The sequence below is a fragment of the Pantherophis guttatus genome, chromosome 4 (assembly GCF_059756535.1).
Source record: "Pantherophis guttatus breed Tessera chromosome 4, ASM5975653v1, whole genome shotgun sequence".
In the NCBI taxonomy this organism is placed as follows: Eukaryota; Metazoa; Chordata; class Lepidosauria; order Squamata; family Colubridae; genus Pantherophis; species Pantherophis guttatus.
The window spans coordinates 11631043-11658162 of record NC_142066.1 but is presented as its reverse complement, the minus strand read 5'-3'; the positions used below and the strand labels follow the sequence as shown (position 1 = coordinate 11658162).

The 27120-nt window shown below is 43.6% G+C and overlaps 1 protein-coding gene across 1 annotated transcript; it reads left to right on the top strand.

Moving 5' to 3' along the window:
• The first annotated feature begins 318 nt into the window (after window positions 1-318).
• On the top strand, window positions 319-26880 carry LOC117657296 (long-chain fatty acid transport protein 2-like). The gene is made up of 10 exons (XM_060685532.2): window positions 319-928; window positions 9223-9432; window positions 10881-11036; window positions 13283-13407; window positions 17503-17697; window positions 18075-18165; window positions 22875-23073; window positions 24285-24382; window positions 25512-25642; window positions 26596-26880. The coding sequence occupies exons 1-10, from the start codon at window positions 451-453 to the stop codon at window positions 26770-26772; spliced, it is 1860 nt and encodes a 619-aa protein (XP_060541515.2). The 5' UTR covers window positions 319-450; the 3' UTR covers window positions 26773-26880.
• The last annotated feature ends 240 nt before the right edge of the window (window positions 26881-27120 follow it).

Sequence of the window (27120 nt, the reverse complement as noted above, 5' to 3'; positions counted from 1 at the left end):
TTGTTAATTTTCAGCATCAAATGGGCCAACAACTTTTTTCCCCCCTTCAGGACTTTGAGATCTAAATTGTGGGCACAAGGACGAAAGTTAGGCAGCACTGCATATAAGTATTCAGCCTCTTGCTGAAAAACACTATAACCTGTGTTATAGATGAGGAAGTTTAGCAACAGATGAGGAAGGTAAGGAAGAAGCAGCATGCTGAGATTACAGAGCTGTCAGCATGTCATTCAAATTTTATTGGCTGGGGAACAAAGGTCCCTTCATTTAAGGAGCCTTGAGAAACGGGGTGGCGTGTGAGCATTGCATCTTTTTGATTATTCATCATTTCTCTTCTCTTTGCCTTCCGCAAAACAGAGCTTGGATAGATCCTGCAAACAGAGCTTGGATAGATCCTGCAATAAATCGGAATCCGATCTACCTCTTCCAAGATACCAAGCCTAAATCCCGACCATGCTGGATCTATACACAGCTGTCCTTGGGCTTTTGATTCTTCTGCCCTTGGTGGGAAAATTTTTCTTCCCTTATTTTTGGTTGGATCTGAAAAACCTGATTCGGTACATATTAATGGGATATCGATGCTACACATACATGAACCGCGTTCCCCCGATCACTTTCTTAGAAATCTTTTTGGCCAGAGTGAAGAAATATTCAGATAAACCCTTGATTCTCTTTGAAGACGAAGTTTATTCCTACCGAGACATTGATAGACACAGCAATCAGATAGCCAGAGTACTGAAGGACTATGTGGGGCTGAAAGAAGAGGATACCATGGCTGTTTTCTTCAAGAACATCCCTGCCTATATCTCAGTTTGGATCGGATTATCAAAGATTGGCTGTACCATGGCATGTGTCAACTATAACATCCGACTCAAATCTCTGATACATGTGCTGAAATCTTGCAAGGCTAAAGTTCTTCTATCAACTCCAGGTGAGAGAATCATGTAGGAAAATGCTTCCATAGAAAATACCCTGTGTTCCCCAAAATAAGACATCCCCTGATAATAAGCCCAATCAGGCTTTTGAGCACATGGCAATAAGGCCAAGCTCTTATTTCAGGTTTCAAAAAAATATAAGACAGGTCTTATTTTTGGGGAAATACAGTAGTAAATATGTCATAACTACTGGTCCTTTCTCTCCTTTTAAAATAGAGTAGAGTGGAATGGAATGGAATGGAGTGGAGTGGAGTGGAGTGGAGTGGAGTGGAGTGGAGTGGAATGGAATGGAATGGAATGGAATGGAATGGAATAGAATAGAATTCTACTTAAATTGATTGTTTCCTAGTATGACTTGATTGCTTATTTGTACCCTATGAATAGAATAGAATAGAATTCTTTATTGGCCAAGTGTGATTGGACACACAAGGGATTTGTCTTTGGTGGATATGATCTCAGTGTACCTAAAAAGACAAGATGTCAGCCTTCCAAATTAGGCTCTTTTCCAGCGCTGACATGATTGGAATTAATGAAAGAGAAGAAGCGTTGATTTATTGCTGAGATGAACTTTTACCTAGTTTTCTGCATACAGCTGATAGTGTTACCTGGGTGATGGACGGAGGGGGGCAAATTCCTGTGAAAGAACGTGCTGGGACGAAGAGATGGATCTGCATGATGGCCAATGGGACATTGGGGTTGGAGAGCGGAAGGGGAGGGTGTTGGAAGGAGGGGCCAGTTTGGCTGCAAAAGAGTTCAGAAATGTTGTTCTCTATTCTTAATAAAAAAAAAGATTCATTAGAGACTTTGTGTTTGAAAATGAAGTTTATTTAAGATAGCAACGAAACCTGACAGACAGCCAAACTCCTCCAAACCCAGGCTGGCTGAGTTTAAATCATCCCGTTCCCTCCCAGACGTCTGGTCGGACGGATTATGGCTGAAGCCAAGCTCTCGGAGGAAAGCCTGCTTCAAGCAACGGGAGGAGCAGAAGCGGTCGTGATCCCAGCCAACTTGGAAAATACAAAGGTTCAACTTTCTCCGCCTTCTCCCCCCCGGCAGAACTTCAAGCAAAGAAACGTGAGCCAGATAAGTACCCGGGGACTGTGCCAAAAGCCTCCGAGGCGGGATTTCCCTTTGCAAATGTAAAAGATAAAGAAAAGCCCCTAAGTGAATTGGGAAGGGTGAACTGGGGATGGGAATGGCAGTGAAGCCCAGACAAGGCAGCACCTCCCTACCCCAGGATGAGAAGCGAGGCAGAGGACTATCAACACCAAGGCCGGCCCTACAGAGCTCAGCACAGAGAGGAGAGGGCAGAAAGGGAGGAGCCGTCCCAAACCAACTCGCTGAATGGTTCCGGGTAGCGATAAAAGTCGACAGAGGGCTGCGGGTGAGTGACACATCAAAACCACCAGAGGGAAAGGAAAGAGGCCGACCAGACCAGGGGCCACTCAACAGATGAGAAACCCCAACATAACAGCCCTCCTACAGACCAACTGCCCCACGGAGCCCACTGAAATGCTACAGATGTGGAGGAAGCGGCCACATAGCAGCAAGATGTGGAATGCCTAGATCGGGACCAGCTCCACCACCCAAAGCACGACCGGAACGAGGGCCCAAGCGCATCACTCACGTACCGCGGGAAGCTCCCCAAATCCCGGAGTTTTTCGCTCATCTGACCGAAACCAGAGGAATCCCAGATGAGGGAGATCAGTCCCCCGAACCCTATGAACGGAGGATGAAGGGAGGACGACCCGATGGTGAGTGGACCCGTCCATCCTTTTCTTTTCCCCATACGCCTAACAGCCCCCAAAACAGGGGCCCAAGAGACTTTCCAAGCCCTAATAGACTCGGGTAGCACACGGTGCCTAATCAACCTACCCACAGTTCTAAAGTTGGGAATCCGAGCTAAACAGCTCAAACAACCAATTCGCTTTGAGCAAGTTGATGGGTCCCTAGTGGGAGGAGCGTACACCACACACTTGACTGAACCCGTGAGACTAGAACTAGCAGATCACTGGGAGACGATCCGCTTCATAATAGCCCCCAAGATGAAGAACCAGTCATATTGGGACTCTCGTGGCTGGACAAATGGGGCCCAATCATTTGGTGGCAAGAGGGGACCCGCAGGCTGAGAATAGCAAAGGGGCCCCAACCCCTGCCGCCCTGACCAGAAGAATTCCCTCCCACGCTGAAACCCCAAAGCAGCCCTCCACTACAGAAGAAAACACCACCAACACAAGGGTCCCTCCCAGAAGGTGCAGCAAAGCAATTGGCAGCCGCACCCACCACCGCTTGTAATGCAAACCAGATCCCAGGGGAGTACCAAGACCTTGCGGAGGTATTCAGCGAGGCCGAGTGTGACATTCTGCCCCCCCACTGTGAGACCGATTGTGCCATTGAGATTATCCCGGGAGCGAAACTACCCAAACCTAAAATGTATGCCATGACGCCCCGAGAAATGCAGGAAATGCGGGACTACATAGACAAAAACTTACAAAGGGGATTTATTGAGCCAGTAAAACCAAGGGTAGCAGCACTGGTCATGTTTAAAGAGAAAAAGGACGGCTCCATGAGACTGGTGGTCGACTTTCGAAGTATCAACGCTGTTTGCGTACACAACTTGTACCCCTTCCCCCTCATGAAGGACATGCTAACCCACCTAGCTAAAGGGAAGGTTTTTACCAAACTAGACCTTCGAGAAGCTTATTACCGAGTACGCATAAAGGCAGGAGATGAATGGAAAACAGCATTCAACTGCCCCCTGGGTAGTTTCCAGTTCAAAGTAATGCCCTTTGGATTGCAAGGAGCCCCGGCAGTGTTCATGCAGTTAATAAATGAAGTCTTACATGAACACCTTTACAAAGGGATCCTCGTCTACCTGGACGATATTCTCATCTACACGGAGACCATAGACGAACATATACCTCTCGTCCGCCAAGTACTGAAAAAACTGCTAAGGGCAAACCTATATGTCAAACTATCAAAATGCAATTTCCACCAATCACGGCTAGGCTACCTGGGCTACTGAGTATCAAATGAGGGGATAGAGATGGACACAGCCAAGGTCCAATCAGTTCTACAATGGCAGCCCCCTCGCACCCGCAGACAACTGCAAAGTTTCCTAGGTTTTGCAAACTTCTACAGACAATTCATCCCCTCGTTCGTGAAGATTGCCAAACCTTTGACGGACCTCCTAAAGACAGGAGGCCCAGCGACGAAACCTCGCCCGGGACAACCCCTACAATGGAACCTGACCTGCCAACAGGCATTCGAGATGCTGAAAGGAATGTTTGCAAAAGAATCTGTTTTAAAACACCCGGATCCGGAACAGCCTTTTGTCATCCAAGCAGACGCAAGTGATCTGGCAGTAGGAGCCGTGTTACTCCAAAAGAACAACCAAGGTGATCTACAACCCTGTGCCTACACCTCTCGCAAACTCACCGATACAGAGAGACGATGGGTGGCGTGGGAGAAGGAAGCGTTCACAGTAAGATGGGCCTTGTTGACCTGGCGGCACCTACTAGAGGGAGGCCAGAAACTGTTTGAAGTCTGGACTGATCATAAAAACCTAGAGGCCCTAAAAACCCCACGGAAACTGTCACCCAGGCAAGTACGGTGGGCACAATACTTCAATCGCTTCAATTTTGAGCTTAAGCACATCCCAGGAGGGAGAAATTTCCTGTCTGACACCCTCTCCCGGATGCCCCAATACAACAGTGAGCGGGAGCAGGTAGTGAATGCCATTATCCCCTCCACCCAAGCTGCGGCTCAAGTGATCACCAGACGGCAACAATGTGACCAGCAGGGCCAACTTGCAAGTGACTTAACTGCAAAATTAAAAAATGAAACGCTGACAGACCCCTGGTATCGAGACAATCAACATCTCTTGACAAAAAGAGATGAACTAGCATGGAGGGAGACAAAGCTCTATGTCCCACAGACTTTACGCATCCTGATTCTCAAGAGGAGCCAGGATGTTAAACCAGCAGGACACTTCGGGTTCCTAAAGACTCTGCACCTAGTACAAAGGCAGTTCTGGTGGCCCCACATGAGAAGGGACATAGACAGTTATGTAAAAAGCTGCACCATTTGTGCCACGATGAAGACAAGACCAGGGTGCCCGCCTGGGCTGTTGCAACCAGTAGCTGAACCGACAAGACCATGGGAGGAGATTGCAATGGACTTTATAGTAGATCTACCGAGGAGCAGTGGAAATACAGTGATCTGGACTGTAATAGACTTATTCTCCAAACAGGCACACTTCATTCCTTGTAGTGGACTGCCTTCAGCCCGTCAGTTATCCAAACTGTTCCTGAAACACATTTACCGCCTACATGGAGTCCCCAGGAGAATCATTTCCGACAGAGGGGTCCAGTTCACAGCAAAGTTCTGGAGGGAGTTTCTACGCTCCATAGGGTCATCCCAAGGGCTCAGCTCAGCATTTCACCCGAGCACCAATGTGGGGGCGGAAAGACTGAACGCTATGATAGAACAGTATTTAAGATGTTATGTCGACTACCAGCAGTCCAATTGGGCAGACCTCCTATCTTTTGCAGAGGTCGCCTATAATAATGCTGTCCACAGCAGCATGGGGCTAACCCCGTTCAAAGTAGTGAGTGGCATGGAATTTGTCCCCATGCCAGAGTACCCGAGGGAGCCCCCTTCCTCAGTCACTTTGACCGACTGGATGGCAATGTTGAGAGAAACTTGGGAGAATGTTAAGAGGGCGCTGGCAAAGGCGGCTCAATCTTATAAGGAACAAGCGGACAAGCACTGAACTCCCCAAAGACCATTTCAGTTGGAAGAGAAAGTTTACCTCTCCACCAAGTACTTGAGACTGAGACTCCCGAGCAAGAAATTGGGCCCGAAATTTATAGGACCATTTCCTATAATAAAAATAATCAACCCCGTTACAGTGCAATTGCAGTTGGCACGGCTTTTGGGGAAAATTCACACCGTTTTTCACAGTAGCCTTCTAAAACCTGTAGTGGGGTCTAATTTAAGGCTGACACCACGTGAACCCCCTGTGCCCCTGGTTGTTGGGGGCCAAACACATTACGAAGTGCAGCGAATTCTTGATTCAAGATGGCACAGGGGGCGCCTCCAATACTTAATTAAATGGAAGGGCTACCCATTGTCAGAGGCTTCCTGGGTGAAGAGCTCAAACATCCAAGCTGACCGCCTTATAGCAAAATTCCATGCAGACCACCCGGGAAAGCAGGGGGGGTTCGCAGCCAAGGAGGGGCTAATGATGCTTATCTTGTTGTGGTTTTTCCTATGGGGCAGGTTACGTCGCAGAAGTGAAGGGAGAGGGGCCGGATGTCAGCATTCCAAATTAGGCTCTTTTCCAGTGCTGACATGATTGGAATGAACGAAAGAGAAGAAGCGTTGATTTATTGCTGAGATGAACTTTTACCTAGTTTTCTGCATACAGCTGATAGTGTTACCTGGGTGATGGAGGGAGGGGGGCAAATTCCTGTGAAAGAACGTGCTGGGACGAAGAGATGGATCTGCATGATGGCCAATGGGACATTGGGGTTGGAGAGCGGAAGGGGAGGGTGTTGGAAGGAGGGGCCAGTTTGGCTGCAAAAGAGTTCAGAAATGTCGTTCTCTATTCTTTAAAAAAAAGATTCATTAGAGACTTTGAGTTTGAAAATGAAGTTTATTTAAGATAGCAACGAAACCTGACACAAGATACATTTGCCAAGAATCAGAAGGTACAACATTTAATGATAGTCATATCATAATATAGACGCTATAGAGCACTGCACACCAGAACAACTAGACACAAGAACAGTTTTTTTCCCTGAACACCATCACTCTGCTAAACAAATAATTCCCTCAACACTGTCAAACTAGTTACTAAGTCTGAATTAGTATTAATCTTCTCATTGTTCCTATCACCCATCTCCTCCCATTTATGACTGTAACCTTGTTTCTGGTATCCTTAAGATTTATATTAACTGTTTTCCTATGACTATCGTTAAGAAACAAGGAAGGTTGTGATTGTGGTTGTGGTTGGAAGCAATCTGATGAGTGAAAGTTTATTAGCAACTGAGCCCTATTTAGCAAAGGAGTCAATTTCTACCACCACTGCATTTCCACCATGTCTTCCAGTGCAGCTGGGTTGAGAAATAAAAGATTTATCACCTTCTGGTCCTAGAAGAAAACTGGTCATTTTCTGAATGTCTTTCTATCACAATTAGACCTGACATGACATGGGATATTTCTGCATGAAATGGTGCCATTCCTACAGCACCATCTTTCTCAACAACTACCTGAAATGGGATTCGGGGATAATGTTTTGCAGCCAAATTTGGCCAGCTGTATCATTAGGTATCATGACTGTTCTGTTCCTTGGCACTTTGATGATGATGTTTGTCCATCGTGTTAGAAGAGGACCTTGACATCTAACAGGTTGTGCGCTGTCCACGGTGTGTCCGCAGGTGGCTGGTAAGTAAGGCCTATACGGGTATGAAATGTTCTGCCACATGTCTGGCAGACATGTGTGGGTTGCAGCGTTTGCAGTTCTGGCTTTGCGGAGTGCTCACGTCTCTTCTGCTATGGTTGTTCTGCTGTCTTCAGATGTCTGTCAGCCTGCGTGATCAGCGTGCGCCATGTCGATCGATCTTGTGCCAGGGTTTCCCAGGAGGTGGTGTCGATATCCAGGGACTTGAAGGAGGCTTTTAACTATTTTCCTACCTTTATCTCCTCAGCTGATTTGTGCGGCAAATCACAAATTCGGAGGATTTGTTACTCCTCCGAAGAAACCCGGATGTCGAACCCCGGCCGGGACTCGCCATATATGGGAGGGCTGGGGGAACCGCAGTCATCAGAGATAACCACATTGATGTCTGGGCCGGTGGGAGGTGATCCAGGCAGCGGACAGCACTTGCGAGGCATCGGACAGCGAATGGCGACTACTAGCAGCAATGAAAAGGCTTCCAGCTCCCTTCCCTGCCTGGTGCCATTTGATGACATTATGGGACATCAGAAGCACATACAGAGTGGGAATTACAAAGACTGCTGATCAGCTGATGGGGGGGTTGATGACAGACTACCGGATGGTGGCTTGAATAGGAAATAGGGGATAAATAGCACTGCATGGCGATCGCACCAAGACTGGAAGTGAAGATTTCTTTAGATTGTGCACACGCGCAGCGCTCGTTAGGTACGGGCGTGCACAAAATGCCCAATCACCGAACCAGTTGTTAAACGGGGAGGATCCCACCACTGCTTTCAACATGTCTTTGTATCGCTTCCTTTGTCCCCCGTGGGATCGCTTTCCTTGAGACAGCTCACCATAGAGGACCTGTTTGGGGATGCGATGGTCTGGCATCCTTGCAACATGGCCTGCCTTGTTGCACTTTACTCTGATTCTAAAGTGTATGGATTTTATTTTATCATGTTTAATCCCACTGCTATTTGGACCAACACGATATTTTGCAAAACCTATTGAATCTCGTTGTTATTGATGGTGGTTTTTTTTTTTTTATTCTCAGTGATTTAGAACCAATTTTGTGACAGATGGACTAATACATTATTATTCCAACTCTTGCATTTTTCTTTGCATTATATCTTCAACATGATATTTATGGTGTTAAAATTATAGAACAGAACAGAACAGAACAGAACAGAACAGAATAGAATAGAATAGAATTTTTTATTGGTCAAGATTGGACACACAAGGAATTTGTCTTTGGTGCATATGCTCTCAGTGTACATAAAAGAAAAAATATGTTCATCAAGAATCATAAGGTACAACACTTAATGATAGTCATAGGTTAGAAATAAGCAATCAGGAAACAATATCAGTATAACTCGTAAGGATGCAGGCAACAAATTTCTTTGCAGAGATTGTGCCATGTTTTTCCTTAGTTCTAGTATTTATGGAAGAGGCTCAAAAAGAGATGTAAAAAAGGTGTTGAGACTCTAGAAAGAATGCAGAGAAGAGCAACAAAGATGATTAGGGGACTGGAGGATAAAACATATGAAGAATGGTTGCAGGGTAAGTCCAGTCTTATGAAAAGAAGGACTAGGGGTGACATGATAGCAGTCTTCCAATATCTCAGGGGCTGCCACAAAGAAGAGAGAGTCAAGCTAAGTCAAGGCTAGAAGATCTCCAAGGTCCTTCCAACTCTGTTATCCTCTCCTCTCCTCTCCTCTCCTCTCCTCTCCTCTCCTCTCCTCTCCTCTCCTATCCTATCCTATCCTATCCTATCCTATCCTATTCTAGATTTTCAAAAACAAGGCCGTCAATTCAATCAAATATTTTTTTCTTTCCTTTTTCAAGATTTAAAAGAAGCCATTGAAGATGTCCTGCCTACTTTAAATGATGAAGGGATACGTGTTTTCTATCTGAGTGAGGATTCCCCAACTGAAGGTGTAGAGCCACTGCTCAAACGGATCAAATTAAGTTCTGCTGAATCAGTGCCCTTTTCCTTCAGAGCCAAAGTAACACCTAAATCTATATGTCTCTATATCTTCACCTCTGGGACCACAGGTGAGGAGCATGAAAGGTGGAATGGTTGCTGGGAGACCTAGAAGGATAAACTATGCTGTTGGCAGGAAAGACTCTCTGTTGACTTCTGCTTGTATGATTGCATGGTTTTTATGATATGCATAGCCTAGATCAGGGTTAGGTAATAAGTAACAAGGTTAGGTAAGAGGTCTTGTGTGTCTGCAAAGCTTCCTGCTCACCTGACATCATCATGCCATCATGTCCACCTGTCCACTTTGCATCATCATCATCTTATCCAGTGGTGACATTCAATTTTTTTCCCTAGCAGATCTGTGGGCGTGGTTTGGTGGTGGAGGTCCTATGACTGAGTGGGTGTGGCCAATTCAATGTCACTCATGGCCATGCCCACTCAGTCACATGATCCCCACAACAAGCCATGCCCAAAAAACCTGGTAGGAAAAAATCAGGGGTGAAATCCAATAGGTTCTGACAGGTTCCAGTAGCAGAAATTTTGAGCAGTTTGGAGAACCAGTAGCAGAAATTTTGAGTACTTTGGAGAATTAGCAAATACCACCTCCGGCTGGCCCCAGAGTAGGGTGGGAATGGAGATTTTCCAATATCCTTCCCCCAGGAATGGGGCAAGAATGCGGATTTTGCAGTATCCCTTCCCCTGGAGTGGGGTTGGAATGGAGATTTTGCAGTATCCTTCCCCTGCCACATCCAAGTCACCCCCATCAAGCAACACCATGCTCACCAAGGCACGCCCACAGAACTGGTAGTAAAAAAAAAATTGGATTTCATCACTGGAAAAAATGTGTATCAGCACCAGAAGGGCTCATAGTGAATGCTGTGGCAGGGAGAAGCCGAACTTTTCTCCCTCCATTCACTCCATTTCCACTCCCTCCATGCTGCTCCTTTTATGGTCCCCCCCGGAAGGGTAGTCCCTTCCAGGGACTACCTTAAAGGGACAGGCTGGAGCAGCCTCTCTGTGAATGGAGGGTGAAAAGTTTGGATTCTCTCTGCTGCAGCATTTAACATTAATGGGTCAAACGGCCAGAAGGGGTGAGCGGCGAGCGGGCGAGCAGGCAGGCATGGGCAGAGCCAACCAGGGCTGGTTTTTACTGGTTCGGCAAACCGATTCAAATCGTCCCTACCGGTTCTCCCGAACCGGTCCAAACCAGTCAAATTTCACCCCTGATCATGTCATCTAGTGATGCTGTTGTTGAATGAAAATTGGCATGCTTCAAAGCTTTAGTTCATTGATCTGTCCTCCTCCTCCTCCTCCTCCTCCTCCTCCTCCTCCTCCTCCTCCTCCTCCTCCTTCTTCTTTTGCCAGTGAGTGCTTTTGAAATGTCAAAGTCATATAATCCCTAAATCAGCCATGAAGTGAAGCATACAATCAGGAAACTAATTGTCAATGGTCATTTCTTGCGTTTTCTTTAAATTCATTGCATCCTTTATTTCATATTCTCTTTTTCACTTTCCTCCAGGACTCCCCAAAGCTGCTATCATTTCCCAGAAGAAAGCAATCACGGCTGCCCATCTGTTTCGCCTGTCCAGCGTCCATAACAAGGATGTTGTTTATTCTCCACTCCCTCTGTACCACTCAGCTGGATTCCTTGGGTTAATGGGGACCATAGACTTGGGTAGGCACAAAGGACCAGGGAGCCTGGAATACACATAAAGAGACCTTAACCCTCAGAGTGTTATCAAGAGACACAGAGTTCTTATATCATCTTATATTTTATGTATAGCATAAAACAGAGAACATCACAGCCTGCCTCAGATACTTTCCCAGCAAGATAATAATAACTCTGCATGAAGGAGTTAGGGAAAAAAAGGAGGAGGCAAGCAGGAAGACGTGAAGGCTGTAGTGTCAATTATTTACCAACAGTAATGATGTACAGGCAGGGGAGGGATTCAGCTGGTTCAGACCAGTTCGGGTGAACCAGATGTTAATTTTAATCTGGTTTGCTGAACCGGTTGTTCCAAGGATTGGCTGATTCTGCCCACCCTATCCTACCCCTCTCAGGAGTCTCCACGTGGCCCATTTTGGATGCCAAGTAAGTGCAGGGTGCACTTGGAAGCTCTGGGAGGGTGAAAAATGGGTCTACCAGAAGTAGCAGAAGTCTGGAAATGGGCCTGGTTCCAGCCTCCGGAGAGCCTCCAGAGCCCAGGGAAGGCCGTTTTGCCTTCCTGGAGGCTCCAGGAAAGCCTCCTCAGCCTGGGGAGGGCAAAAAACAGGCGTACCGGAAGTACCAGAAGTCCAGAAACAGGCCCATTTCCAGCCTCTGGGAGGGTGAAAATGCCCCCTGCCATGGTGCAGGAGACTAAGTAGGCCATGCCCGCATGGCCACGCCCACCCAACAACCGGGCAGTGAACCGGTTGCTGAAATTTTTCATTCCAATCCCTGTGTACAGGTAGTCCTTGACTTAAAACAGTTCATTTAGTGACCATTCAAAGTTACAACAGCATTGAAAAAAGTGACTTATTGACCATTTTCACATGACTATTGTATGGGATTTCAACTCACAATCTCCCTAATGGAAGGACATGAGAATGACATCACTTTTTGTTTGGTAATTTATTTATTGAAATATTTGTTGCCAGTTATTCCTAATAGGTAATTCTAGGATGGGTCATAGTATCAGTTTTATGCAGAGGTGGGATTCACTTACCTTCCCTACTGGTTCGCAAATGTGAGGGTGCATGCACATGTGCTTGCTTTGCTCACTCGCACCTCCTCTGCACATGTGTATGGCCTTCCATGCATGTGCAGTGGTCGTGCACTACATCTGGGTAGGTGGGTGGAGCCTCCCGCAGTCGCACTACCAGTTCACCTGTACCAGTCCGAACCGGCTGAATCCCACCTCTTTACCACTTTACCTCTTAAAGTGGTAAAGGCTACCCAGCTAAACGAAGAAGCAGAAAACAACTAGTAAATCATTGAATAGAGGATGGGTGGATAGATTGGTGGACCAAATATGTGGGGATCAAATATTTTCTGATCACAACTGTATAAATTGTAAAAAAGATATATATAAACCTAAATGGCCTATTTCTTGCCAACATCCCAACCTATTTGGAGATCTGATTGCAGAAGAATAACATTCACAGAAGCAGGAAACTTGCTGAGAAGAAAACCTCTTAATTTATATATTTATTTATCTGATTTATATCTTGACTTTGTCCTCTTCAAATGTCCTGGAGCCAAATCATTTTAGGCCTTTTTAAGCAGGCCTAAAATGGGATTCAGCCAGTTCGGACCAGTTTGAGTGACCCGAATGCTAATTTTATATCTGGTTCGTCGAACTGGTAGTTGAGATGACTGGCTGGACCCTCCCACTCTTCCCCTCCCATCCCCTCCCATCCCCTCCCAGGAGTCTGCACATGGCCCGTTTGGATGCCAGGTAAGTGCAGGGCCTGCATGGAGGCTCTGGGAGGGTGAAAAATGGGTGTCCTGGAAGTTCCGGGAGTCTGAAAATGGGTCCATTTCTGGCCTCCAAAGGGCCTCCAGAGCCCAGGGGACGCCATTTTTGCCCTCAAGGGCAAGGAAAGTCTCAGGAGCCTAGGGAGGGCAAAAAATGGGCCTCCTGGAAGTTCCAGAAGTTCAGAAACAGGCTCTGGACCCTAGGGGAGGCCGTTTTGGCCTTTCCGGAGGCTGGAGGAAAGCCTCCGGAGCCTGGGGAGGGTGGAAATGCCCCCCCCACCATGGTGCAGGAAGCCAAGTAGGCCACACCCACCATGGCTATGCCCACCCAGCAACTGGGCAGATATCCAGTAACTAGGGGAAGATGCTATTGAAAAGCTGCAGGGTGGAGCATTTCAGCTCAGGGTTCTAACCTATTGATAACAGCAACTTCATGAACTTTCTCTCTCTGTTTATGTAAGGAGCTACACATGTTCTGAGGTCTAAATTCTCTGTTTCTCATTACTGGGATGACTGCAGACGTTATCATGTCACTGTGATCCAGTATGTGGGAGAAATGATGCGCTACTTGTGTAATGCACCAAAGGTAATTGATAAGATGGACTAATACTTCAGAAAACAATATTGCAAAGAATGAGAAGGGAACTGCTTGCCGGATTGTACGTAGCAGTGTCCAGGCAATGCAGATGCAAATCTAGAAGATAACTATGCTTGTATCATATTGTGGAGTCCAAGGCACAGTTTGTCATGAATGCTAAGTCTGTTTATGTATTCCTTTCTCCTATTTCCATTCCTTGTCCCTTCATGTAACCGAATTCCCTCCCCTTTTTCCTATTTCATGAAAAAAATAATAATTATACTTGCCAAACAGCAGGTCATAGAACAGATATATGTAGCTATACCGATACGTATGTATCTATAAATCTATCGATTATAGAGGTAAAAGGGGGGGGGGGAAGAATGGTATTATTACTAATATTTCACAGAAGAATAGTGTTATATCTTTATATGGGAATATATAGTGTATTTTTTGGAGTCCCCCCCCCAAAAGAGGGTGAAAATTTGGGTGCATCTTATACACCGAATGTAGCCAAAAACGTGAGGTACAGAGGCAGTAATGGTTTGTGGCAATCCCTGCAGCCTGGAACAGCTGATTGGAGGTATTCCAGGAGGCCGATCCACCCGCCAATCAGCTGCTCATGCTGAATCGGGCTGCAATAATGTGCTGAAGCTGACTTGGCTGTTTGCTATTTGCTGCAAGGACTCAGAGTTTGCGGCAGCAATCACATCCAGAAAGAACACAGAAGTAACTGATTCAGCAGGATCAAATAACTTCTCTTTATATATAACCAGTGGTGGGTTGCTCCCGGTTCACACCAGTTCACAAGAACTGGTAGTAAAAATTTGTACTAGTTCGGAGAACCGGTAATAACATTGGCTGGCCACGCCCCCCAACCGGTCCCCAGCCTGATCGCCGCTCGCTTGCCCCACCCACCTCATCAGAGGCTTTTTTAAAAAACTTTTAAAAGCATTTTTTCTATAACCACTTTGGCCGAAAAAATGTTTTTAAAAGTGAAAAAAAAATCCTCTGATTATCGCACGGCTCAGCTGGGATCGTCAGAGGCGTTTAAAAGCATTTTTTTCTGCAACCTCTTTGGTCAAAGAGGTTGTAGGAAAAAAAATGCCTTTAAAAGCCTCTGGCAATCCCAGCTGAGTTGCCTGATCGTCAGAGGCTTCTAAAAGCATTTTTTTTCTGCAACCTCTTAAAGTTGTAGAAAAAATGCTTTTAAAAGTAAAAAAAAAAAAGTTGGCCACACCCACCCAGTCACATTATCACCCCCACCAAGCTATGCCCACAAAATAAGCCAAGCCCACAGAACCAGTATTAAAATATTTAGAACCCACCCCTGTATATAACATAACATATGAAGTAAATATACAATACCAAAAGCAGGTTTTCCAACGTGGTAGTAAAGACAAGCAAAACACAAGCAGAGGAGAGGAGTTTCCGTTTCCGTTTTACTTTCAGTGCAGCATGCAGCTTTAGTACAGAACAGTTGAGCTAAGCCACACCCAGGCTCCTTGCTGTCTCCTTGTTGCTCACACAGGAAATACTGTTTCAATTTCCAAACAGCCCTCAACTCTCTCACACACTGACAAGACACTAGCCAGATGAATGCCGATGGAGGCTGGTAGGCTGAGGCAGAATTTTTTTTTCTTATTTTCCTCCCCCAAAAGTAAGGTGTGTCTTATACTCCGGAGCGTCTTATACTCTGAAAAATATGGTATACTTGCCAAGCAGCAGGTCATAGAACAGATATATGTAGCTGTACAGATTCATATGTATTTATAAATCTATCTATTATAGAGGTAAAAGAATGGTATTATTACTAATCTTTCTCAGAAGAATAGTGTTGTATCTTTATATGGGAATATATACTTTAGGTTGACTGATGCTATGGTGCAGTGGCACTATTTCTTCTTATATTCCTCACAACAAGGTCTTAGCAGGTTGTAAAACATCTGAAAAAAAGCTTTGTGAGCTGATCCAGAAATATGGAGGTAAAACAAAGAAAAGTATTCTAAGAAAGGTGCCTAAGAGTTTATTAATGCCTGTCTGATATAATCTGGTTTAGGGTTGCTTAGCTTTGCATTTGTGTGACCAGTTTCATTTCAAACTGGCCAGTTCCAAGGCTGAATTAATCTTTTATAGATCTGGAGAATTCAACTCCAAGAAAGGATTACAGGGAGTTTTCAAAAGTAGAAATATTTGTGGAGAGCTTAGTAAATGACAACATTTTTTCTATTTATTTATTTATTTATTTATTTATTTATTTATTTATTTATTTATTTATTCGATTTGTATACCGCCCTACTCCCGAAGGACTCAGGGCGGTGAACAGCCAAACAATAAAATAACATAGACATAAAAAATTTAAAAACCAGATAAAATCAAATTAAATTATTTTGGCCCAGACAGATTAAAACACCCCAATAATTTAAAAACAGATTAAAATTTACATATTTAAAAGGGAAGAGATTAGGCCAAGCCCGCCTGCTGGAATAAAAAGGTCTTCACAGTGCGGCGGAAGGTGCGCAGATCCGGGATCCTCCGTATCTCCAGGGGGAGCTCATTCCAGACGGTAGGTGCCCCCACAGAGAAGGCTCTCCCCCTAGGGGTCGCCAGCCGACATTGTTTGGCTGACGGCACCCGGAGGAGTCCCTCTCTATGAGAGCGTACTGGCCGGTGGGAGGCTATTGGTGGTAGTAGGCGGTCCCGTAAATAATATTGAGGAGTTAGAGAGGGAATAGGCATTGTTACAGCAACAGTAAACAAACAGTAAACAAAATAGTCATTTCAGGTGTGAAATTCAATTTTTTTTCCCTACCGGTTCTGAGGGCGTGGTTTGGTGGGCATGGCAGGGGAAGGATATTGCAAAATCTCCATTCCCATCCCACCCTGGGGTCAGCCAGAGGTGGTATTTGCCGGTTCTCCAAACTATCAAAATTTCCGCTACCAGTTCTCCAGAACCAGTTAGAACCTGCTGGATTTCACCCTTGAGTCATTTGGTTATAAATGCTAGAATGTGGTAGCTCCTAATATTTCTGCTAGGCTTTAGTCAATGTTGAATCCCTGCTACTTGCTCAGAGATGCTATTCAAGTTAATACTAAGGTATTAACCAGAATTTGAAAACCAAACCTGTGACTGGTGACATGGATTTCTATCTGTTTAAACTAAAGGCATCATAGCTACAGTAGTGGCCAAAATTGTGGAAACTTTTGATGGCTAATAACACCACTTTTTTTTGAAGTTTCAAAATAATCATATTCCACTGATGGAATGACCTGGGAATAGCCCAGACCTTAACCCAATTGAAAATCTATGGAGCCGACTAAAGAAACTTGTTAGTCAGAAGTGACCCAGCAATAAAACCCAGTTAATAGAAGTAAATATACAATACGAAAAGCAGGTTTTCCAATGTGGTAGTAAATACAAGCAAAACACAAGCAGAGGAGAGGAGTTTCAGTTTCAGTTTTAGTTTTAGTCTCATAGCAGCATGCAGCTTTAGTACAGAACAGTTGAGCTAAGCCACACCCAGGCTCCTTACTGTCTCCTTGTTGCTCACACAGAAAATACTGTTTCAATTTCCAAACAACCCTCAACTCTCTCACACACTGACAGGAACACTAGCCAGATGAATACTGATGGAGGCTGATAGGTTACCCAACTAAGTATTGACATGGTGGAAATTTTTGTATATCTCATTTTTTCTATTTGTTTCACTTTTCTTCTTTATACTGTAACTGCTATTCTAATAGCAAATCCTTCATAAAAGTTATTGCATTACATTCTTGATTAAATTATCTTTCAATTGATATATAATTTTATGGTACTACTCCCCCCCCCAAAAAAGTGGTGTTATTAGCTAGTTGTAGAAAATACACTTTTCCCAAAAGTTTCCACAATTTTGGCCACTACTGTATGCAACTGTAGTCTGAAATAGGTAAAGTTTCCTCGTAGATTTGATAGACTAATTGTAAACAATCTTTATGGACTGCCACTCCTTCCCACCATCTTATACAATGTTCATCAAGCAATCTCTTAAAAAAACCTGGTTAGCTGCATAATATAGTATTTATTTTGGAGAACTCTAATTTCCTTGATATCTCACCGTGCAGAGGGACAATGACCGTGACCATAGGGTGAGAATGGCCATTGGCAATGGGATGCGACTTGAGGTTTGGAAGGAGTTCCTGAATAGGTTTGGACCCATCAAAATCGTTGAAATTTATGGAGCTACAGAAGGAAGTGGTGGATTCATTAATTATGCAGGAAAAGTTGGAGCAGTGGGAAGGACCAATTTCTATATTAAGGTAATGAGAAGAAAATATCTGGGCCACTTCTAGCCACTTAGACCTCGAGCCTGTATAGACATAGAAATGTAGGGTCAAAAATTATATATTTAGAACTATTTGAAATGTAATTGGAGTATTTTAAGAAAAAGACATACCTAACCCCAACCCCAATCCTAACCCCAACCCTAACCCCAACCCCAACCATAACCATAACCATAACCATAACCATAACCATAACCATAACCATAATCCTAACCCTAACCCTAACCCTAACCCTAACCCTAACCCTAATCCTAATCCTAATCCCATGAAGTTCCTTTTGCTCATCAAACCCATATAAACCTGTCATTTGGCCTGTTCGGGGCTCATATTTCCACTTGTCTGTTCAATTTCAGAAATTACTTAACTATGAATTTCTGCAATATGATGTGGATGCAGATCAGCCTGTGAGAGATGAGAAGGGGCTCTGTATCCGAGTGCCTACAGGTATGTTTTCTAAAACAGATGAACAAAAAAGAAAACAAGACATACTTAAGATAAATCAGACTTTACATTGTCAAGAATTCACCCCGTAGAAAGAGATACGTCCTTCAGTGTAATCGTTTCAAACCTGCTCCTCCAAATCAATTGAGCTTCAATTGATTCAAAACTTGAATCATTGAATGGCTTCAATCAATGGCTTCAAAACTGCCATAAATAGTTTAGAATAGAATAGAATACAATTTTTTATTGGCCAAGTGTGATTGGACACACAAGGAATTTGTCTTGGTGCATACACTCTCAGTGTACATAAAAGAAAAGATACGTTCATCAAGAATCATAAGGTACAACACTTAATGATAGGCATAGGGTACAAATAAGCAATCAGGAACAAGATCAATGTAAATCGTAAGGATACAAGCAAGAAAGTTACATTCATACAGTCATAAGTGGAAGGAGATGGGTGGTGGGAACGATGAGTAGATTAATAGTAGTGCAGACTTAATAAATAGTTTGACAGTATTTGTTTAGCAGAGTGATGGCATTCAGGAAAAAACTGTTCTTGTGTCTAGTTGTTCTGGTGTGCAGTGCTCTATAGTGTCATTTTGAGGGTGGGAGTTGAAACAGCTTATGCCCAGGATGTGAGGGGTCTGTAAATATTTTCACAGCCCTCTTTTTGACTCGTGCAGTATACAGTTTATAGTTTACTTTATTGTCACTGCACATGGTACAATGCTGTCTTCAGTGTACACTATAACTATAAAAATAAAAACACAAACATACATCCTTTACCTTCTATATAATTGAAATTGAAAACCCGATATTGCATTATACCGTAGAATTCAATATGGTTATTGCCCTGGGATAGAAGTTGTTTTTCAGCCTATTTGTCCTTGTCTTTATTTTTTTTTTATTGAAAAAGTTTTACAAATACAAATTTTCCCATTCCCCCCCCCCCTTTCCCTCCCTAACCCTCCCCTCCTCCCATGACTTCCCCAAGGTGAAATCCAAATCCAAATCATATTGTATCATACTTTACTTCCCATCTATTCTACCCCCTGTGTACTATACATTTCTACACAACATTGAACTATTGTACCCCCTATATACTATACATTTCTACACAACATTCAACTAAAAGCTATCTGGTACTTCCTAGTTTGATATTTATTCTGCACATAATCTATCCATTTCTTCCATTCCCATACATAAGTCTCTTGAGTCCGGTCTTTTAAGTATGCTGATATCTTCGCCATTTCTGCAAAACTGGCCACCTTCAAAGTCCATTCTTCAATAGTAGGCATAACATTCCTTTTCCAATATTGACCAATCAGTAACCTAGCTGCTGTCACCATATACAATATCAATTTTATTTCACCCATTGAAAAGTCCTTAACTATGCCCAATAAAAACAGTTGAGGAGAAAATTGGAGTTTTTTCTTCAGAACATTTTGCATAACCCACCAGATTTTTATCCAAAAAGCCTTCACTTTCTTGCAAGTCCACCATATATGATAATATGTAGCATCTAAACAATCACATCTGCAACATTTTGGTTGAACATTAGGATAAATGCATGACAATTTCTTAGGATCTAAATACCACCTATAAAACATTTTATAAAAAATTTCCCTCAAATTCTGTGACTGTGTAAATCTAACATTCTGAACCCATATTTTTCCCCACGTTTCCATCATAACTGGTTGTGCAAAGTTTTGCGCCCACTTTATCATACAATCTTTAACCAATTCATTTTCTGAATCTCTTTCTAACAACACATTATAAACCCTCTTGATATGCATCGGGCCTTTCTCTTTTATCTGTCTTACCAATTCTTCTTCATGCAACATTAAACCAGTTTTTTGATCTTCTCTCCATCTCAATTGAAGTTGATTATACTGTAACCAAGTTAAATTAATCCCTTCTTCCAACAGTGTATTTAATGTCTTTAGTTGCCATCTGCCCCCATCATTAAAAAGAACTTCTTTGTATAACCCCCCCCCCGAGTGACTTTATGTTTATATTCCGTATAATATGGCCAAGATCCAACCACAACGGTATTTTATAATCCCATTTGAACCGGTGCTTCTTCCATACTCTCATCAAGGAGTTTCTAAGTATATGGCTGTTGAATACTTTATCCACTTTATTTTCATAGAATAAATATGCATGCCAACCAAATTCAAGATCATAACTCTCTATATTCAGTATTCCAATCTTTGTCCTTCCAAACCAATCACTTGCTTGTGTCAACGCTGCTGCTTCATAATACAGTCGTAGGTTTGGAAGTTTAAGGCCACCCCTTTCACGAACATCTTGCATAATTTTCAATTTAACTCTTGGCTTTTTCTCATTCCAAACAAACTTATTCACTCCTTTTTGCCACTCCATCAGCTGTTTATCACCTTTAAGCACCGGAATCATTTGAAACAAATGTCTTTATTGACCTGTACTGTCTGCCAGATGGTAATAGTTCAAAAAAAAAAAAAAAAGAAAGGTGCCTAGGATGAGATGGATCTTTAAGAATGGTTTTGAACTTAAATCCCAGGCAACATCAGGTATATGGCAGAGTTTCCCAACCTTTCTGGCTTTGTAGACCGGCAGGGGAGGAAGAGGAGATGGTTCTGCATGAGCGGCCATAACATGCATGTGCAGCTTCATTTGTGTGAGCAGCGTGCACACATGTGCCCACCGTTCACGCAATTGGAGCACACACGCACGTGCTCTCCCATTGTTCAAGCAAGTGAAGATGCATGTGCATGCTCACCCAATGCTTCCATGGCCCAGTTGCAAACAGGTCATGTGTTGTGGCCCGTACGCAGCCTGTGCGGCTGGTGGCTGATTCGGACAGCGAGGAGGCTGGTGTGGTGCTGCGCCAGCAGCCTGTGCAGCTGGCATTTGAGTCAGACAATGAGGCTGGAGAAGCTGTGGTACCAGAGGCAGGGATTCAGCCAGGGCCTTCAGAACCTCCAGAAGCTCCCTTAAGTGAAGAGGATGAAGAGGAGGAGCCTCTTCTCGATGCACTGGTGCGCAGAGCTGCCAAAAGGCAGGAGTGGCTCCTCAGAAGGAGGTCTCCTCAAGAGTAAGGCTTGGGGCCATGTATAAAAAATATCAAGATGGCAGCTGTGACTGTGCAATCAAAACCTCAACCCTTTTAATATTCACTGAGGCATGTGAGTTTTGATCATGATATTGCAGCCAATCCAGTGGTGGTATTCAGCCGGTTACCACCGGTTCAAGCATTGTTGTTATTAAATTATCCCTGCTATCAAAGTGGATCCTGGATGTTGCGCTGAACTCCAATGGAGAAACGGGCAATGGAGCGGCCGGCACGAGGGAAGGAGAAGGCTTCTTTCCCTCCTCCTTCCCTTGTGCTGGCCGCTCCATTGCCCATTTCTCCATTGCAGCGCAGTGCCCAGGATCCACTTTGATGGGGGGGGGGGGTGTAATCTAACAGGGTTATTTCGCCAGGCCAGATTGGATTGAAGGGGTTTTTAAGGGGAGTTTTAATGGTTTTAACACTTAATATTGATTTGTCTGTTTTATTGCTGTGAGCCGCCCTGAGTCCTTTCCGGAGAGAGGGTGGCATATAAGCTAAATAAGTAAGTAAGTAGGTAAGTAAGTAAGTAAGTAAGTAAGTAAGTAAGTAAGTAAATAAATAAATAAATAAATAAATAAATAAATAAATAAATAAATAAATAAATAAAATAAAATAAAATAAAATAAAATAAAATAAAATAAAATAAAATAAAATAATAAAATAAAATAAAATAAAATAAAATAATAAAATAATAAAATAAAATAAAATAAAATAATAAAATAATAAAATAAAATAAAATAAAATAAATAAAATAAAATAAAATAAAATAAAATAAAATAAAATAAAATAAAATATATGAAGGATGGGGGGTAGGGATGAGAGGGGTGTATAATCTTTTTTACTTCCCTAAAATAAATGCCAATTCTTTTAATTCATATAACCAATTCATATAATTGATGTAACCAATATAATCAGTGTAAGTGTCTTACCACAGCTCGTATCCCCCCTCGCACCCTGTTTTGGGCCTAGTAGGCCTCCCTGCAGCCTCCTGGGAGCAAAAACAGGATGTGTGTGTGGGGGGGTGCGCCACATCCCCATGCCCCATTTTGGGCCTAGTAGGCCTCCGTGCAGTTATAACCCATAATGCAATGCACACACAACCCCCCCATGCGCACCCCACCCACCCACGCATGCGCATGTGCTCCGGCCCCTCACATGCACAGCAGAGATCCAAAAATCAGCTGGCTGGCGGGAGGTACGAGCGCATGTGCGGTGGAGCTGGGCTGGGGTGATGGCTCACGTGCCTGCAGAGAGGGCTCTGTGTGCCATCTGTGGCAGGCTTGCATAGGTTCGCCATCTCAGGGATAGTCTATCCATTCTAGACAGAGCATATATCAACAATCCATTCATATCAACCAATAGTCACACTCCTTTTGGACACATTGGATGATGATGATGTCATGAGGACACAGTGCAAAAAGTATTGCTAGCACATACTTATGCTGAAGTGAGGAAAGTGCAAGCGAGAAAAGGCTGAGGATTATAACTCGCTTTGTCTTTTGGGAAGTTATTAGCAGCTGATGATTGGAAGATCGGATAATCCTTATTTAGAGGTGCTATTGGTTCTTTGTTGTGAGACCACTTGATTCCACTTGATTCCCTTTTGATGTTTTAGGACAGGCAGGTTTGATGGTGGTGAAGATAAGTAAGGTAGTCCCATTTGACGGCTATGCAGGAGATCATGGAAACACAGAGAAGAAAATTCTGCGTAATGTCCTGAAGAAAGGAGACAGTTATTTTAATACCGGAGATCTTTTGAGGGAAGACCAGGAAGGTTTTATCTATTTCCATGATCGGATGGGAGATACTTTCCGGTGAGTCTCACTATTCATTTAGTTGCTAAATTGGATCTGTAGTTTTGCTTGTCTGAAGTAAGATACTGAATGGGGACAGGATTCATTTGTGTTCACTGATACTTTATGACTCTATAAATTGTAGTGAATGCCAAAGAACAACCGAACAATAAACCTACAACTCCCTATCTATGGTACCAACCCATACAGGGCACTGATGATGGTCCCAAGTCTGGTAATAATTGTCTGCAAGGAAACAAGCAAGCTCAGAGAGCACTAAAACCTAACATTTCAACCCTGAGCTGCATATATTATTTTTCCAATGGATAACATATTTTGTTAGATTTTATGTGATGGTGACCTAATCCATGCTTATATTATAACTAATCAATGGTTTGTTCCATGAACTTGGTTAACAAAGTAATTATCACTGTTATTTTCTTTTAACCCTCTGTCAGTCATGGGCATTTATTCACACAAACATTATTTACTATGGTTGAGTGCAGGGGTGGGATTTAGCTGGTTCAGACCGATTCGGGCAAATCGGATGTTAATTTTAATCGTGTTTGCTGAACCAGTAGTTGTAAGGACTGGCTGACCCCGCCCATGCCTCCCCACCCCTCCCAGGAGTCTCCACGCTTTTAGATGCCAAGTAACTGCAGGGTCTGTACGGAGGCTCTGGGAGGGTGAAAAACGGGCCTACTGGAACTTCCAGAGGTCCAGAAACAGTCCTGTTTCCAGCCTCCAGAGGGCCTCCAGAGCCCAGGGAGGCCATTTTCACCCTCCCTGAGGCTCAACAAAAGCCTCCAGAGCCTGGGGAGGGCAAAAAACGGGCCTATCGGAAGTACTGGAAGTCCAAAAATGGGCCTGTTCCCGACCTCTGGAGGGCCTCTGGAGCCTGGGGAGGCTGTTTTTGCTCTCTGAGAAACTCGAGGAAAGTGCCCATCCAGCAACCGGGCTGAGAACCAGTTGCTAAAATTTCTGAATCCCATCCCTGGCTGAGTGACCATAGTAAATAACTTCCTCTATTGATAGGAATTCTCCCTATGCTTGCTAGCAGGCCCATCCCCTTGAGTTTACCTCAGTGAGTTAAGTAACATGTTCCCCTGGTCAAAAACCCAGAAATAAATCTTGTGAATGAAGCCATCTACTGAATATCCAAATGCTAAATAATACATTATTGATACATTCTACCGACCTGTGAAAGAAATCAATCCCTCCTGTTTTGGCAGTTGGAAAGGTGAGAACGTGGCTACCACTGAGGTTGAGATGACATTGGCAGTTTTGGATATCATTGAGGAAGTCAATGTATATGGAGTACCAGTGCCAGGTGAGTTTGAAACACCTATACACTCTTCTACACACCAGTGGTGGTATTCAGCCGGTTCTATCTGGTTCAGATGAACTGGTAGCGGCAGCTGCGCCCACTGACAAGTTGGTTAGATTATTCATTACCTGTAGTCTATCAGCTATTTCACATCTGTAAATTGATTGATACAAGCCCAAGGGTAGAAAAATCTAAGTTAGATAGAATAGAGAAGCAGTCCCATATTTTCTTTCAGCTAGTGCCATCTTGAAGTTTTACCTTGCACTGCAAGTAGACCTGCAATATTATGTGCAACTACTCTTTAGTTACCGTACTTTTCAAAGTATAAGACACACTCCCCCCCCAAAAAAGAGGGTGAAAATTTGGGTGTATCTTATACACCTAATGTAGCCAAAAACGTGAGGTATAGAGGCTGCAACGGTCTGTGGCAACCCCTGAAGCCTGGAACAGCTGATTGGGGATATTCCAGGAGGCCAATCCACCCACCAATCAGCTGCTTGTGCTGAATCAGGCTGTAATAATGTGCTGAAGCTGACCTGGCTGTTTGCTATTTGCTGCAAGGACTCAGAGTTTGCAGCAGCAATCACATCCAGAAAGCACACACAAGTAACTGATTCAGCAGGATTCAATAACTTCTCTTTATATATAATATAACACATGAAGTAAATATACAACACCAAAAGCAGGTTTTCCAACATGGAAAACACAAGCAGAGGAGAGGAGTTTCAGTTTCAGTTTTGAGCAGCAGACTAGTTTAGAGCTCAGCACAGACTCAGAGCCATGCCCAGGCTCCTTGCTTTCTCCTTCCTTGGAGACAGCAAATATTGTTTCAGTTTCCAAACCATCCTAAACTCTCCCACAAAACGTAAGATGTGTCTTATACTGTGAAGCATCTTATACTCCAAAAAATATGGTACATAACAAAAATGGATATTTTGTGATATGGGAAGCAGCAGGATAAGGCTAAATCATAGCATCAGTCATGAACTGAGCATAAGATATTGTCAGCTTCATGGGGACAGAAGATAGAATGAGGGTTACCAGGCCTAGCAGTAGCAACCAACAATTTTATTATTTTTTTCTGTACAACATATATCTTTATTGTCAGTTATCCCATTCTGATTTGTTCCAGGGCATGAAGGAAAGATTGGGATGGCAGCCATACGGCTGAAGGATGGGTGCCCCTTTGATGGAAAGAAACTGTTCATGCATACCAAGGATTATCTCCCTAGCTATGCCATACCCCACTTCATTCGTATCCAGGTAAGAAACAGTTGATTTATGCTCTTGCTTACCATTAGAAAAAAAATAACTCAAAACCACATACCTCAGCATCTTAAAGTATAATAGAAGTAGAAGTGCTGATGCCAATCATAATATGAGTGGAAAGGAAGTAAATGTAGGTTTGATTTTATTTAAAAAAAATGAATAACAACCATAACTGGAATAAATTATAGTAAGGATTGCTAGTAATGAAAGTTACCAAATGAATCTGCATGGAGTTTCTTTGCTTTAACAATGCTTTCATTTTATTAAAAAGTAGAAGTACGTCGATGATTTATGAGCTGCGGTGGCGCAGTGGTTAGAGTGCCGTACTGCAGGCTACATCTGCTGACTGCCAGCTGCCCTCAATTTGAGTAAAATGAGGACCCAAATTGTTGGAGGCAATATGCTGACTCTATAAACTGTAAGGGTTTCAAGGAAAGTATCCGGAGCTGGGGAGGGTTAAAAACAGGCCTCCCGGAAGTTCCGGAAGTCCAGAAACGGGCCCATTTGCAGCCTCCGGAGGGCCTGCAAAGCCCAGGGGAGGCCGTTTTCGCCCTCCCAGAGGCTTGAAGAAAACCTGCAGAGCCTGGGGAGAGTGAAAATGCCACCCCACTGCAGTGCAGGAGGCTGAGTAGGCCATGCCTGCCATGGTCAAGCACACCGAGCAACCGGGCAGAGAACCGGTTGCTAAAATTTTTGAATCCCACCCCTGTCTCCAACACTTACTCATTCATGCCTCACTACCCATTAAGAAAGTGGTGTGATGGATTTTCTCGTGGGGGAATAACACTTGGTGGGAATCCATTGAACAAATTTCTTTAATTTGTCTCACACTAGAGACAATAAGAGAATAAGGGAAGCACCATTCACTGGCTTTATTAATGAGGCAGGGCAATAGTGAAGGACAAATTCTCATCTCTGTTTTCACCTCTGCCTTATACTTCATGCAGGAAAAGCTGGAGATTACAGGAACTTTCAAGCAGTTGAAAGCTCAGCTGGTGAGAGATGGATTCAATCCTGCCACCATCAGTGATCCCCTCTTCTTCCTGGATCACTTGGAGAAGAACTACACACCCATGACGGAGGAGATCTACGGCTCCATTTTAGAAAAGAAAAGAAAACTCTGAAAGAAGGTTCAAAGAGGAGCATAGCAGTGTTACCTGAACAGCTTGAGAAGTGGCAAGACATCTGATGGCAGCCACTCATGTTTTGATTTTGCTCAAGAAGGAAAGATCTATGGCCAGAATATTAATTCTTCTTAATGTATTTGTACAGCAGTGGCCAAAATTGTGGAAACTTTTTGGGAAAAGTGTATACACCACTTTTTTGGGGAGGAGTAGTACCATAAAATAATATATCAATGGAAAGATCATTTAATCAAGAATGGTAAAATCTAAAAATTTTTACTACCAGTTCTGTGGGTGTGGCTTGGTGGTGGGGGATAATGTGACTGGATGGCTTGGTCAATTTTTTTT